General features: G+C 38.7%; 2 protein-coding genes across 2 annotated transcripts; one reads left to right on the top strand and one right to left on the bottom strand.

The window, feature by feature from the left end:
* The first annotated feature begins 2,678 nt into the window (after nt 1-2,678).
* Nucleotides 2,679-3,839, top strand: LOC127766927 (uncharacterized). The gene has a single exon (XM_052292105.1). The coding sequence runs from the start codon at nt 2,868-2,870 to the stop codon at nt 3,435-3,437; it is 570 nt and encodes a 189-aa protein (XP_052148065.1). The 5' UTR covers nt 2,679-2,867; the 3' UTR covers nt 3,438-3,839.
* A 1,865-nt stretch (nt 3,840-5,704) lies between these two features.
* LOC127760711 (uncharacterized WD repeat-containing protein C17D11.16-like) lies at nt 5,705-10,420 on the bottom strand. Its single transcript, XM_052285010.1, has 16 exons — nt 10,195-10,420; nt 9,912-10,120; nt 9,705-9,784; nt 9,493-9,591; nt 9,125-9,248; nt 8,940-8,998; nt 8,768-8,839; nt 8,064-8,131; nt 7,882-7,978; nt 7,728-7,802; nt 7,175-7,273; nt 6,574-6,714; nt 6,449-6,478; nt 6,311-6,373; nt 6,139-6,216; nt 5,705-6,047 (listed from the first exon to the last, which is right to left on the bottom strand). Exons 1-16 carry the CDS (start codon nt 10,311-10,313, stop codon nt 5,997-5,999), a joined length of 1,464 nt encoding a protein of 487 aa, XP_052140970.1. The 5' UTR covers nt 10,314-10,420; the 3' UTR covers nt 5,705-5,996.
* Nucleotides 10,421-15,703: the final 5,283 nt, after the last annotated feature.

Here is a 15,703-nt window from a genome sequence, read left to right on the forward strand (position 1 = left end):
GCAGCATTTCTAGGAACCTTCCCATTGTTGTTTTCATGATGCATCTGAATTTTTGCAGGAATTCACAGCCATCAGTTCCCCTTTGCTTTATTTATGTTAACCGCCTTAGTTTGGTAGAATATTACTAAGATCTCATGAAATATCTACTTTTTAAATATGGTTGTGAAAGAAACATGCTCTCATGAAATGGACCACCTTTTCATGCTGTAGAAGTCGCTGTGTCTTAGCCTTTTTAGATGCAAGTTTTAAAGAGTTTATTTCAGCCATATGTTAGAAGCTTGTAAAAGATTACAAGGATATTCTAACAAGAGAATCTCTTCTGATGGAATTCCTTTGCGTTGGAAAAAAGAGCTTCATTCATTCAAATAGAATGGGCAAAGCTAATACCCTGAAAAGTATTTCCATCCTTCACCCAAAAAATGAGCAGTAAGAATTGTGTTCCAGACCAGGAGAGGACCAATGGAACCATCCAACTTTCACCGATGCAGCCATGCTTATCTCGAATTCTTCCTTTGCATGCAGACTCCACAGACCACACTACATAATAGTAAAGGTTTTGTCCACCAACTGCTAATGAAACCCTTTTTATCAAGAATTGTCCTCCTTTTTCTGCTCAATTATTTGCCTAAAGCATATTCCGCCGTTGTGGTAGCCATAATTCATAACCCTTCTTGTCTTGCAATGCATGTCACATTGTCATGACAGGTAGATTGCTGGAACAACCAAACACCTTTGTATTGCCTTGTTCAAGATGGACAGATTTTAACGTTGCACTCGATTGCCAGGCACTTCAGTAGCCTTGCTAAAGAGAGATACTGGGTCCTTGTGAGGGGATAATGGACACTACTGCACTAGTGTTTGTTGGATTGGACTGGTTCCAGTTTAACCTCTTGTTTCCTTAGTCCTTAAGTTTCAAGGATATAGGCTTGTTCAATGAACAGCGAAGTAGCGGACGGTGAGGATATATCCTGCAGATGCAATTGGATAGATTTGATGTAGCATTAGTTATTCGCTTAGGCCAGATTTTGGTGTGATATGAGGTTATTTTCTTGTGTTGAATGTTGGAGCAGTTTGCTGGTGCATATATTCATAGTCCAAAGAATTTCTTTGTTCAAAATTCGGAGAATATATGGTCCTCACCTCTCCATTGTCTTTTTGAGATGATATAGCAGCCTGAGATATCTAGTCCAACTTTATTTTGTATACTGCACTAGTTTATTAGAGGAGAAAATTGGAACATTGCAACTGAAAGCCTACAATTCTGATGCTCCTAATGCTGACATTCTATGAGAAAAACTTTAGTGTGGTATTATGTTTTAATCTTGCATCTCAACTATCTGATCTTAGGTTCTCTGTTACTACTTAATTCAAAGGCACCACCCTTTTATTGGACCCTTTACAACTTTGTTCCAGCTGCTGCTTATCTTATGTTGTAATTTCCCAAGGTAATCACCAACCTGCTGGATTGAAGTTCCAGATTGAGAATTGAGATAGCATCAAAATAAGGAGAGAGTAATCATTTTGTACTGTTGAAGTGAGCAGATCATGGCTACTTCAGCTTCTGACACAGGGTCAAAAGACCTAATCAACAAAATCCAGACCAACTTCAGGTGCACTTTCACCAACTGTGCCACTAGAACTAATGCACATCACATGATCTGCAACTGTCAACAGTCTTACCGGAATTGGATTCTGAAGGTGGATACTCCACCTGTCCACCATAAGTCCTTATTTGTCAGAGGTTACAATTGCATGAGGTGTCTATACTCTATACTGCAAAGATGAATACTAACAAGTTTTTCTTGGGCTTAAAAGAAGAAAAACTAGGAACAGCCTCATTAGTTTGCTAGGTCATTTCCAGGGTTTACGTTTTCGATAGAAACCGATCGAGAACTACGAAATTTCGAGGTTTTGACGCGGGTCAAAAGTAGATCTGGGTGAAATTTTGAATGGCTTTCGAGAATTCAAATTTGAAAAGTAAAATTTGGCTGAAATCTGATCGAAATTTTGCCCAAAAATGTCATGACATTCAGGGTCGGAATCCTAATACTCAATCGGATAGGTGAACACTGGTCATTTCCCAGTGATATATGCTTTGGCATGGTTTGTAGGTGTGAATCTCTCTTAATTTCTCCAGACCAGCTACAAGCCTACAACCACATGACTAGAGGTGACTTTTTGTTTTTTTTTTTTTGAAACCTTCAACTTTCTAGCGAAAAACCATTACGGAAAAGAAAAATCCCGCAGATGCGATAAATAAGTTGTGACTACCGACCAAACACTGGATACTATGTGTCTGTGCCACCCTCCAATGGAATCGATGGTCTTTTGGGGGGCAATTCAAATTCCAAAATGAATTGCAACCATCAAATCAAGGATCATGATCCTGATCAAGAGCAGAGGTGCCATGCCAAAGCAGGAGAGAGTGAAAGAAGATGTGGAGAAAAGAAAGTGTGTGAAAAAAGATGGCAGCCACCATGTCTTTTCTGACAAAGAGGGTGCCCCCACCCACACAACACAAACACAAACACAAAACACAAGAGTTTATTATAAAATCCCAAAATGCAAAAGGCAGCAGCATGTGTGTTGCCAATGCTTTGCATCTCTGCCACCAATGGGAGATCTGTGTCTGCCTACTGTTCACCCTTAGCCACATATAAAAACCCTCTCACCATTCCTCTTCATATCTCAGTCTCATTGTGCCTTCTTTCTTCTTCTTCTTCTTGAGCTGAGCCTCCTCCTAAGGCCTCTCTTGTATATACACATTTTGTATAGATTTTTAGAGTTATATCACAGTCTCATCAGCTCTTGCAACTTCCCATTGCAAGAGTTTGATTGATTGATTGGTTGATCAGCTGGTGTTCCAAATGGATCCAATCAGCATAGAGAAGATCAGGGCCATGAGCAAGTGCAGCAACTGCAAGAGGCAGCATCAGATGATCCTCCCTGCCCTGGCATTCTCCATGGTTGCCACCTTTGTTCTTCTCCTGCTGGTGACCAGCCCTGTCTGGGTCCCAAGGCTGTGCTCACTCATGGCCTTCTTCTTCCTCACCACCCTCCCTGACCTTGCCATGGCCTTCCTCCTCAGCCCCAAGTGCCTCTTCGTCGTCGGCAACCTCATCGTCGCCTTCCTCGTCGGCGAGTCTAGGCTCGCCCCGAGGGGGGAGCCGGCATCGTCGTCGGTGAATGAGATACATGACGAACATGTTAAGAGGAACGCCGCGATAAGCGCAAAGGCGGTGACCGCGGTTGTGGCCATTGATCAGAATGCTCATGTTGGAGAATTGGGGGAAGAAGAGGAAGAAGAAGAAGAGGAGGAAGAGGAAGAAGAAGAGGGGGAGGAAGAAGAGCTGCACCAGAGAGTAGAGGACTTCATTGCAAGGGTCAAGAAGCAGAGGAGAATGGAGGACAAGAGCATGTTTGACACTGATCGATGACCTGATGAGTTTTACCTTGGATTTGGAAGATTCAAAGAAGGGATTATTGCATCCAAATTAAGGATTCTTGTGATGCTTTAGTTTTTCATCTATCATCTTAGGGCCAGAGTTAAGAAGAAGAAGAGTTCACTTCACTGGCTCACTGCACTGTAGGAGATTATGCATGCACCCTTTTGATTAGAGTGTGTCTGATGATCTGATCCGGTTTAGCCATGCACAAGAATTAGGCAGAGAAAAAAAGAGAGACAAGGAATGTGTGTGTGATCTTTTGAAAAAGCAGAAAAAGAAAAGTGATGCATGTGTCTTTCTCTTATCGATCTTTGCTTTGAGCCTAATTGCATATGTAATGTCGCAATTATTACATCACTTATCCTGAGGAACAATGAGGCCAAGTACACTCAACCTGATCACCTCTCAGTTGTCGGGATAACAAAGTTGCTCAACACAAACAGCGCAAGGCAAAAGCTTAGCATTTTTGTGATTTTTCTGAAACGTTTTCTTAAGCAGCTGGCACATAAATATGTGCCCGGTCAACTCAGTTTTCTTTTCCTTTTTGGAAGGCAGCTAGCAAAATTTGATAGTAATTCGATTTCCAAATTCCTGCAACTTATATTAATTGCAAATAGTTTTTTTTAAAAAAAACATCAGATTTTGGATCGTTCCTAATGCAAAATATTGAGATCTGCAATTTATTTCAAGGAACCTTAGATTTAATAAAACCTCTCATATCTATGCAGTATGCTTCCGTTTCAGGCTATAAGATGTTTTGACTTTGGTCAAAATAAAACTATTTTAAGTTTGACTAAGTTTATAGAATAAAATAGTAATATTTTCGACCCAAGATAAATTTATTATAAAAATATATTTAATTATTAATTTAATAAAACTAATTTGGTAATGTAAATATCACTATATTTGTCTATAAAATTAGTCAAACTAAAAGCAGTTTGACTTTGACTAAAGTGAAAACATCTTATAATCTGAAACGGATGGTGTATCATATATAAAAATACACGCAAAATACGCATATGTCAGAACACGAGAGCACGTACAAGTACACGTATAAAAAAGAGAAAAAAAACATACAGCTACAAAAACAAAGAGGACACATGAAGATGGCCCATATGCTTTTGATCCAGATAAAAGTTTAAAAAGATCCATGACACAGTGACACGCAATGCTGAATGTTCAGGCACAATAATCTATGTCCTCTGCCTGCATCTGTGCATAATTGCATATGCAATGTCTCACCCTGTTTAAGCAAAAAAAGGGATTTGATAACATTAACCGTTTGGATTATCACGGGGTGATCGGAGCCACATGTTTCTGGCCGTCCCTTTTTTGGATGCTGATTCAGATCAGCGTCAGTGGCGATGAGATCACGTATTATTATTTTTTTTTCTCCTTTTCCTTTTATCTTAAACACGCAGCTGCACGATATGACATAGAAAAGGGACCAATCCATGCTACCAAAATAAATACCACCGTTTAATGTATGACGCCGTTAACTTTTTGTCCAACGTTTGACTATTCGTCTTATTCAAAAAATTTATATAATTATCATTTATTTTATTGTAATTTGATTCATAATCAAATGTTCTTTAAGCATGAAATAAATATTTTCATATTTGCACAAAAATTTTGAATAAAACGAATAGTCAAATGTTAGTTGAAAAGTCAACAACGTCATACATTGGAGGGAGTACTATATTAGAGAGGGGCAAAAGGCAAATTATGCTGGAAAAAAAGGTTGATGCATGAATATGCATGCAACCTATGCATCGTGTCCACGATCACGATGAGATGATGATCAGGTTTAGTGGCGCAGAATAATTACAAGTGGACTTCTTTGGAACGTGGAAAGCAGATGATCCTAGTAAAAAAAAGCATTAATAAATATCTTCCTGACGCCTTGACACTGCAGCGCAGCAAATGAGATTAAGACGCGCATATTAATAATTACATGAAGTTCCTAATCAGGTTAATGCTGATAATGCGTTGAGTGTTATTTTGTGCGGATGGAATGATGATTAGACGAATGATTTATGATAATTATTTAAGATACAGACGGATTAATTAACTATTATTATAAAGTTAAACAATGGATTTTAAAACAGTATTATAAGAAATTCATATATTGGAAGTTTTTGTAAAAATCACACCATCTAAGAGTTCAGAAACATGACGGCCTTCCACTCCCCTAAAACGAACAGGTACTGTAATACAAAATGCATATAGTTGTAAACATGGCATTATCTCGCACAAAATTAACACAGTAAAATTTCCGATAAGAGATATCCACTGCAAAACCCTTTCATCACTTTCTGTTGCACAAGCGCCAAAAGGTACATGAATCGATTGTTTGCATTCCACTCGTTCAACAAAATTGGACTTGATAACATGGACAAAACGAAAAGCTTACATCACAACTAGAAATCTATCCTCATGTGTGTAGCAATGTATAGCCAGAAACCGCTTGAGCCAGCAATGTTGACTGCTATTATGTTTCCAGCATCACTTGTATCGGTCCTCGGAAAGCTTGTCGAATTTCCTACAGATCTATTTCCCGAATTTATTAGCTACAGCCGGTTCCGTTAGTGTGTTCCAGACCTGTCAAAGATGCAGAAAATAATGTCAATGAAGGCAGTCAAACATGGCAACGAATCTTCAATAGCCTCTAGGCATGGCCATGATTGCTTACTTTTAATTTCCCTTTTGATCCTCCGCTGGCCAACAAGAAGGGACTGTCATTCGAAAATGATACCGAGAAAATAGCTCCCTGGAACAACATTGAAGCATATAAGAAACATAGAATTATAACTTGAAAGTGATTCCTTCCAGAGATAAAAGACTGGTTTCATTTCAGTTCGTACGAGTTTTGGATTCAGAGAGGCGATGCACGATGGCTGGTTGTTTGATAAATCCCATAGCTTCACCTGTGTTTAAAAAAAAGGTGTTATTAATCAGCAGAATTGGTATCTAAGGTTTATCAAACTCAGGTAAGTTCGCACCATTTTGTCAGTCGAGCCTGTCGCAAGAAACTGCAAGAGAAAAAGCTAGTCTCAGTAACTCTCTATTAATCTATCTTTTGGTACATGCAGAATGCATACGTAGATTCTCAAAGAACATATCATACATTTGGGGTAGATGGACTGAAGGAGATGGAAGATACAGCCTTCTCGTGTGCGTGCAGAGTAAACGTGGGACGACCAGAATTTGAATTTGATGAGGCTGTCCGCTTATCAAATGCTTGAACCATCCCATTTTCAAGACTAACCTGCAAGAGTTAACAGATTAATGACTACCTTAACAAGGACCACACAGAACAGCCAAAAAAAAGTGGATCAAAGCAGAGTGTCATAGCATCAGGGAGAAAAGGGTCACCAAATAGGAAATCAAAACTGTGGGCACAAACAGCAATTTCAACTTAGCCTTCAAAGACTAGGCTATTTCCATAAGGGACCAAACATAGTGAATTTTGCATCCCATGGCTGCCCCTGCCACCCTCCACTGCTAAAATATCTACCTTTCTACTCAAATATGTTGTCATATCCGGGATACACTAACTCCGTTCATCTAAATTACGACAACTGTTCTCCAGAGGAAACTTGACGAAAAGGTTAGCAGAAGGCACCATTGTTTGTCAGCAATTTCTTACATGTTGATATATGACATGTATGAGTCTTAGGTTTTTAGCATGTTTTAAAAGAAAAGGAATGAAAGTTCAATTTACTCACCATGAAGGAGTGCTCATTATGCGGATCCCAAGCTAAGCTTTCTACATCTGCTTCAACAGACCATTTATTACAACTCTGTCCACCATCTTTCATGTCATTCTGTAATACAGCAGTAGCCATTGTGAGTTTTCAGTTGATGTAAGTATACATAAGTTATCACAATAATGTGACAGCCTTCAACAGGATAATCGAAATGAAACTATAACTTGGTCCTTTATATACCATGAGAGAAAGAAAATAAGGGCTTACAAGAAAATTTCTCTGAACCAAAAAAATATATATTGTACAATTAGCATGGCACAAGCATATTCAGTTCTCGATTTATCAGTTATCATCTAAAATGCCTCTATCCAAGTACAGAACAAAACAAGATTATTAATTACACATCCTTTTAATTATCACACTGCTTATAGTCTGGTCAGAAACAATATGATACAAATAATGTAAGATAATTTTCTAAATAGCATCTAAAATTAAGAAGTACAACAGCAGCAGAACAAATTTCAGGAAACAAATCAACAATAGAACTCATTATGATTAGTAGATCCATTACCATGGCAACTGATTTATCGAACGATCCGCTTAGAAGAACTTCAGGCGACTGTCGGCTCCAAGCAACAGATTGAACCTACATGCCAATGTAAGGAAAAATCAAATGTCTCAGAAACAAAAATGCAGTAAGTAAACAAAAAGTAGTAAACCATTACCTTGTCATCATGATGTTCCAATGTGACTGCACATTTGCCAACAGATACATCCCAAATCTTAACAGTTTTGTCTGCACTTGCACTAGCTAGAACATTCCTGTGGCTCATAAGAACAGCAAGTCGTTCATGATGGGGCCATTAAGAGAAGATGTATTATCACTTGAGTAGAGAACTAAACGCACCTCACCTCCTTGTTCCATGCAAGACCAAGCACAGAACTTCTATGACTTCCCTTCTTGTACTTTTTTGCCTGTGCATGAGAAGGCATGTAGCATGAACATTAGTGCAGCTAATGAGGGACGAGAAGTAAACAAACACCTGAAGATGGGCATATGTGAATCATACATATGTATAAAGTAAATAAAGGCAGTGCCAATGAGCCTATGCAGAAGTCTGCTTAATCTACCCTTCAGGTACTACCAGTACCAGTTAATCGGATAAATGTGATATCAGTTCATGTGAATTCAGTTTAAATAAAGATTAGGGTGGATCTGAATCTCAAACAGTTCTTTCACAACATCCGGTGGCAAAAAAAAAAATGCTGGCGCAATTTCAGGTCAGCATTTTTTCATTAAATTCAAACATAGAGCATAGCTGCTAAGGGATCTGATGGCAGGTTTCCCACATGGTGATCTAGACTAAGGCTGAATGCAAATAAACAGGAAAGGAACAATGGTAATCATTACAATGCTAAAATGTGTTATCAGCGCATCTAAAACAGAATGTTCAACATTGAATTGACAGAATGCCAGGAGAGTCGACAAACGCTCAACAGGAAGAGTAAGACAAGATGAGCTGAGCATGACCAATCAGTAACATATCCCATGCAAAGCAACGATATCTTCAAACTAGCTCAACATTGAAAAATAAGGACTCAGGAGAGAACCTTTTTGCCCTTTACTTTTTTCTTCTTTTTTGAATGTCCTCCTAGCACCATGTGAGGTTGAACTTCATCGACCTGTTACATAACACCAAATTCCAGAATCATTAATTGCTTTGCAGTCAAGCAGTTGATGGCTGTATAGAAAGACGGTGTTGTATGTTTCTAGAAACATTACTATATCCAGGTCCCAAATTTCAATTGCAGGATCCATGGTGCCAACAGCTACGAAATTCCCTGAGGTAAAAACAATGAAGAAAGGATCACAAAATAGGATGTATGAGCAAGTAAAACATTGAACTCGGAATAGATTGGCACTCAGTTGCTTATCTAGTAAAACACAAACAGCACCAAAATTTTTACCTTTGTCGCCACCCTTAAGGTTAAAATCCATCCATGCTGTGCACAACGGAAAATCAGCTAGAGGCACCTCATGGTGCACAAACATATTTAGATCACCGTCTTCTGTTTCTTCAAGTAAATTTACCTGCATAGATAGAAATTCACAGATTGAGTTCATATTATATGAACTAATAGCATTCAGCACAATGAAACATCAGTGACCACAGATCAATTTTAAAATATGCCAATGAGTATTAGAGTAACTCTGCATAAATATTCCTCTTTAGATTGATCTTATAAAATAACTCGTCAAAATCAGACAAAGCTGAACTACAGCAATCATATTTAGCAAAAAATAAATAAATACGAAGGCGCTAATGGAATCTTGCCTGCAGCGAATTGACATCATCCTCATTATATGCACAAACTACCATCAAATCAGTAGGTTTGATAGTCATGTCTTCAATCTCTTCATCATCGTCATCCTCCTAATATGCGTCACATGAGGGGACGGATTCAGTGAACTCCAATCCGGTGGTAGTACATTTTAAAGGAAAAGGAAATGAACACAAAGTCCCCTTCACAGTAAGAGATAACTCACATCATTGTTCTTGAGATAGGGGTCCAGGTCGTTGCTAGCATAGTACAAGTCCCCTTGGCCGGAGCTGAAAATCTCGAGACCTGATGTGAATACATATCAAGTTGCCATTTACGATTAGCTACTGCAGCTTAATCATCATCAATGGCTACTACTGACCAAATCGAAACTGACAGCAAAAGTGCAAAGAGGATTCGGATTCGTAGCTACCTTCCTCCTCCTCGTCGTAGTTGTCCATGTTGAGCTCCTTGAGCTCGTCGGCGACGTCATCGACAGCGCCCTTAGCGAGCGCCTTGGCCGCGGCCTTTGCCTGCGCGACCTCGTCTACCTCCTCCTCCTCCTCATCGGCGGCGGCATCGACCTCCATGTTGCCATTCTCCTCGCCGTCGTCGGCGTCCTCGTCGGCGTCGCTCCCACCTCTGCACGTTGGAGATCGTGACCGTGAGCCAGCGCAGCAGCGGTGGACGAGGAAGGGAGGGGAGGGGATGCGTACTCCGTGTGCTGGGCGATGGCCTTGATGGCCTCGTCGATCTCCTCCTGCGTGGGCGGCTCCGCCTCGACGGGGACGAGCTTGGCGGCGCCCCTGGGCACCCACGATATCGCGGAGATCATCCTCGGAGCTTCGGTGGTTGGAGCAAGGCGGCGGCGAGTACTCCGGCGAGAGGGGAGATGGTTGGGCGGTGGCGCGAGGGGGAGGAGGTTGTGAAGAGGAGAAGAGGGGAGGGGCTAGGGTTTAGTTGGTTCGCGGCGAATGCAATTGAATTGGGCTTGTAGTGGGCTGGGCCGAGCCGTGCGGATTAACTGGGCCGCGCCACCGCGAGATTGTTGCGTGCGGCGGTAGGCGAGGTGAAGAGAATTTTCTCGCAGCTGCAACTTTTCTATAATCAGAAGTTTCTCAAACGGTCTAATTTTTCATCTAAATTCTGAAAAAAATATAATTAGAGAATCCAGAAAATGAAGCTGTAGATTAAGTTTGTTTAGGGGAGCTTTTGACCCAGCTTCTTAATAGTCTGTTTACTAGCTTTTGATCCAGAAAATATATTTGTAATTTCTCTCAAAATTAGAATGAGAAGTCCATTTAAACAGTTCAACTTTTTATTCAGACAGTGAAAAGTTGTAGTAGTTATAGAATTCAGAAAATATAATACTACACCCGTCTCAAAATAAATGCAATCGTGGATATCCGTGTCCAACGTTTGACCGTACGTCTTATTTGAAAAAAAAGATTAAAAAATAGTCGCACGTAAAATACTATTCATGTTTTATCATCTAATAACAATAAAAGTACTAATCATAAAAGGCTTTCAAATAAAACGAACAGTCAAACATCGGACATATTAAGGTGTAAATCTAATATTTATTTTGAGACGAAGAGAGTTGTAGCAGTGAGAAATGATTGGGTTGGTTTGGTTTGTGGCCTAAATTGGCCTTATCAATTTTTGTCAATGTCAAATTTTGGCAACTTTTGGCATGGCTAATTTTAGCAAAGGTAAAATTGTGTTTGGATTGAAGCCAAAATAGCCTAAATTAACTGTTGAAATGGCATATTTTCTTAGGCATGCCAGAATTTGGCTCCAAACCAAATAGACAATAAACACTATTGAAATTGCCAAATATTGGTAAGGCCAATATAGTTCTCAAACCAAACCAACCCGATTTTTCCATAAGCTTCTCGAACACAGACCGAAGAGGAAACGAGATACGGCCGGCGCAGTGGCTAACGGCGTCGACCAAAAAGCAAAGGAAGAAGGGCGGTGGGGGCCACCCCGATCGGATCGGGGGGAAGCGGTTCGTGTCCACCTCCGGCGAGGGAGGCCAATCGGCGAGCGGCGGGGGGACCCGCCACCGCTCGCCGGCCCGGACAGTCTCGTGTCGCCACAGTACGGTGCAACACAAGCCAACAAAAAGTCCCTGCACGTAGTAGCCACGTACGCCGTGCTTGCGTTGCGACAAAAAACAATCTACGCTTAACTACGACTAATCGTGTTTAGTTCGGGAAAAAAAAAAATTTTGCTGTCTGATCGGATATCGGAAGGGATTTTCGGACACGAATAAAAAAACTAATTTCATAACTTCCTGAAAACCGCGAGACGTTTATTAAGCCTAATTAATCCGCGAGACGAAAAAGTTGGATGTTTGTATGGGTGTGTTTAATTCACGTTAAAATTAGAAGTTTGGTTGAAATTGGAACGATGTGACGGAAAAGTTAAAAGTTTATATGTGTAGGAAAGTTTTGATGTGATAGAAAAGTTGAAATTTGGAAGAAAAAGTCGGCCCTGATCTGAAATTAATCCCCGGTCACGTCAGGTCAGGTCACATCGCATCATCAGGGCCATAAGAACCTTGCACTGCAAATTCCACACGCCCATCTCCCCATCCTCCAACCGTGACCGACCGCTTCCAGTGCACACCCGTCCTCGTCTTGGTAGCAGCAGTAGTATCTCTAACAATCATAAGCTTCTCATAAACAATTCAGATTTTCGTTCGAATTTTTAGATGTTTTAGTTATAGAATTTATAAAAAAAAACTCCCTTTGTCTTAAACTATAGCAGCTTTCAACAGATTATAACATATACTATTGTACTACGAATATAAATAGATGTATGTACAAGTACGTAGCACTAGATGTGTTTAATCCACCAAAAATAGTTTAACTTTAGAATAAAAACTCACGGCTATATTTAAAATATTTTCTAACTTACGACTACATTTAAAATGGAACAGAGGAAATAGATATATCCGGAGTAAATGATACTGTGAGCCTAACATGCAAGTTCCAGTCGTTGTCGATCGCCTGAATTTGGACAGATGAAATAAGATCGATCCTGAAACAACTTGTGGGCACGCACGCACCAGCTAGCAGCAGCATGAGGGTTAAAAAAAAAATAGTTGAGGCAAAGCAAGCATCAAGTTGCTGTTTGTATAATAATTCTCCTAACAAGTAGTAGCAGCTAGAAGCAGCTACGGGGATAAGGAAGGGCACGGGGAATGGAAAAAAAAAACGTCCAAAAAAGACCCAAACCGATGGGGTTCTTCTTCAGCGGCCAATTTTTAGTTAGTTCCATGTCATGTGTTGGACCTTGCTAGCGACCTTGGTGTGGCCACCTGCCTCTGCATTCTACTATAATCCCCTATATATACATTTCCTTTTATTCATTCCAATATCGTTTTCTTCTACCAAAAAAAAACTCAACTTTTAGTCTTAGATTCTCTCTCACGAACAAAATTAATAAAAAGAGTAAGTTTCATAAAATCAATGTTACGGACAACCATATGTATTATAACGTGTGGCATATAACTACATGTTTATGGTCTCATTGTTTCATAAAACCCCATCTTTATTTCAATCTTGATAAATTTCAGCATATTTTTAATAAATTTTTGAAAGTAGTAAAGAATTAAACTATCAACCTTAGTCAAGAACTTAATAATTAAAAATTTTATATGCACTATATGTTTTTGCTCAAAATAAATAAAAGTGGAATTCTTTGAAACTTTAAAATCATAATACCAAAGGTTAGGTGTCACATATCATAATATCTGTGGTTTTATGCAACTTTAACAATAAACATGAGGTATTTTGAACTTTGCTCTTGGTAAATTATCATGCTGTCATAGCTACAATGTTGTCTAATTCCTAACTGAGAATATCTTTCAAGAAAAAAAAACATGGATGGAAGTATATCACATAGCTACAAATGCTATGCCATCACAGTTTGTTGGATGCACTCATCCAGTCGGTTTCTATTGGGTCACCAAATCACCAAGAAAATACCCCAAAAGATATCTTAGCCGCATTTCGATGTGTTTTTCTTTATAAGAAATGGAATGGAAAACAGAAAATGCAAGATAAGCATATATATTACGGTATTCCCACTATTTTATTTCTTTTTCTTTAGACAAATATTCGTCATCGTGATACTAGTGGTTGCTGTGAGTCATGTGAATCCCATGGGTTTATATTAGTGAGGGTGTCCTTGTCACCTTGTTCATTGTGGATGAGCTCGGATTTGCATGTCTCCATCATGTTTCTCCATCAATAATAACATAATATAATATTACATTATTGCTACGTATTTTTAGCACCACTACTACTACTCCATTATGCTTGATACTTGGGGAATCAGTCACAGCCTCACAGTGTTTATATACACCGGTAGATATTCCGTCTGTGCTGAGTATAGTATGGATGGACACACTGATCTCATCAGCCGAGGATACCGGGAAGTTTTGGGAGTCACTAAAATTTCATGGTTTAGAAATCAAAATTTGGTTATTGCAAAGTTTGACTATTTTCTCTTCAACAAACCATATATGCCCTGAGGCTCCGTTTGAGATAGTTGTTGAATGTATTATTGAATTGATTATAATGATAAGGAGTAAATATGTATAGAAAAACAAATACTCAACAATCCGTATATTATTCAAAACATAGAACAAATAATCTATTCAATAATCCGATGAATGCGAGTTAAAAAGAACATAGTCTCAGCTCTCGAGAGATTACATGATATCAGTTTCATATTTTCACTTATGCTTATGCTTATAAGTTAAAATTTAAATTTTCAACCTTACAAATTTGAAGTTGATTTTGGGTTTTTTTTTCATCGTAATATATTTTCCAGTCTTTGTTTTTAAATCGCTAAGAACACGTATAATTTTATCACAAATTATTCTTTGTTTGCAAATATGCCGCTTGGCATCAGATGCGTGATAATTGATTGGTGCCACGCACACATGTAAGGAGAAGTAGACACGTTGAAAGTTTAACTAGAAAGGCAAGAGTAAACATTAAACTTAAAAGGGGGATGCATGTATGATGATGCTCCAGTGCAGACTTGGAAGCAGTTTGATCGAGTTGATGATGTGGAGGGTCAGTAGTGCAGGCAGCAATCCCCTTGTCTCCATCGACGAACGAACTGGGGCTGAAATGCCCTAATTCGCGAATGCTTTTGCTTTCTTTTGTGGTTGTTATGATCGCCTCTTTTCTCCTATAGTCCTATTGCTGCTGCCATTCGATTCGATTCCATCTCTTCCACTGTCCCAGTTACATTATACTCGGCTGAAATGCCAGAATAACATGCTACCACTGTAATTACTGGTATATGAGTTACACTCTCTTATTGTCATATATATTAATGTTTATAATGGTATTTTCTTCGTTTCATATTATAAGACTTTCTAACACTGTCTATATTTATATCAATGTTATATATATATATATATATATCTAGATTCATTAACATATATATAAATATGAGTAATGTTAAAAAGCCTTATAATATAAAACGAAGGAAGTAGTGTAATTATGATGAGTTGATGTGAACCGGGTTTGGTCATGGTGAGCAAGTGAGCAACCATGGCAGCTAGCTGCCGGCGCTGCCAATACTCACTTGACACCTGGTTTTCATCCGTTCGGTGTTATGGAATTCGACTGTCTAATCAGCATGGTCAATTCAGGATACTTCATTATAAACACAGAAAAACTAATCTGAGTTGAGTCATGATACTTCATGATGCATGATCTTGTTCCTACCATGAAACAATATTATGTACTCCCTCTATCCTAATAGGACAATTTTATCATACTTCAGAAAATTCTGACAGTTACCATATTTTTAGTACAAAATTTAGTATTATTAGATACTTTGAGGTAAATAAATTTTAGTGTAAAATTTAGGTATCTCGAGGTAATTTTTTAAGTACCGTAAAATTTCTCATCCTAGCAACGTACAAGCAGCTTGAGGCATTTTAAATTTGTATTGAAATATAAGCATTTTTAGGTTGTGTTCTTTCTACATTTTCCTAACTACTACTCCTTCGTTTTTCACATGCACACATTCTGAATTACTAAATGGTGTGTGTTTTGAAAAAAAAAAACTAGTAAAAAGTTGTTGTAGAAAAGCACAATAATTTATTTTCAAGTTTTTTCTTATACCTAATTAATCATGCGCTATTAGTGTATTATTAATTAAGTATTTATTATTTTAAACTTGAAAATT

Source organism: Oryza glaberrima, chromosome 1, assembly GCF_000147395.1.
Source record: "Oryza glaberrima chromosome 1, OglaRS2, whole genome shotgun sequence".
NCBI classification, from domain to species: Eukaryota; Viridiplantae; Streptophyta; class Magnoliopsida; order Poales; family Poaceae; genus Oryza; species Oryza glaberrima.

Bases quoted from the DNA above. Each gene is read 5' to 3' on its own strand.
- LOC127766927 (XM_052292105.1), top strand. From the start codon at position 2,868: ATGGATCCAATCAGCATAGAGAAGATCAGGGCCATGAGCAAGTGCAGC.
- LOC127760711 (XM_052285010.1), bottom strand. From the start codon at position 10,313: ATGATCTCCGCGATATCGTGGGTGCCCAGGGGCGCCGCCAAGCTCGTC. The intron at 9,592-9,704 runs GTGAGTTATCTC...GACGCATATTAG, and splicing joins CCTATCTCAAGAACAATGAT to GAGGATGACGATGATGAAGA. The intron at 7,274-7,727 runs GTAATGGATCTA...GCTGTATTACAG, and splicing joins TCGATAAATCAGTTGCCATG to AATGACATGAAAGATGGTGG.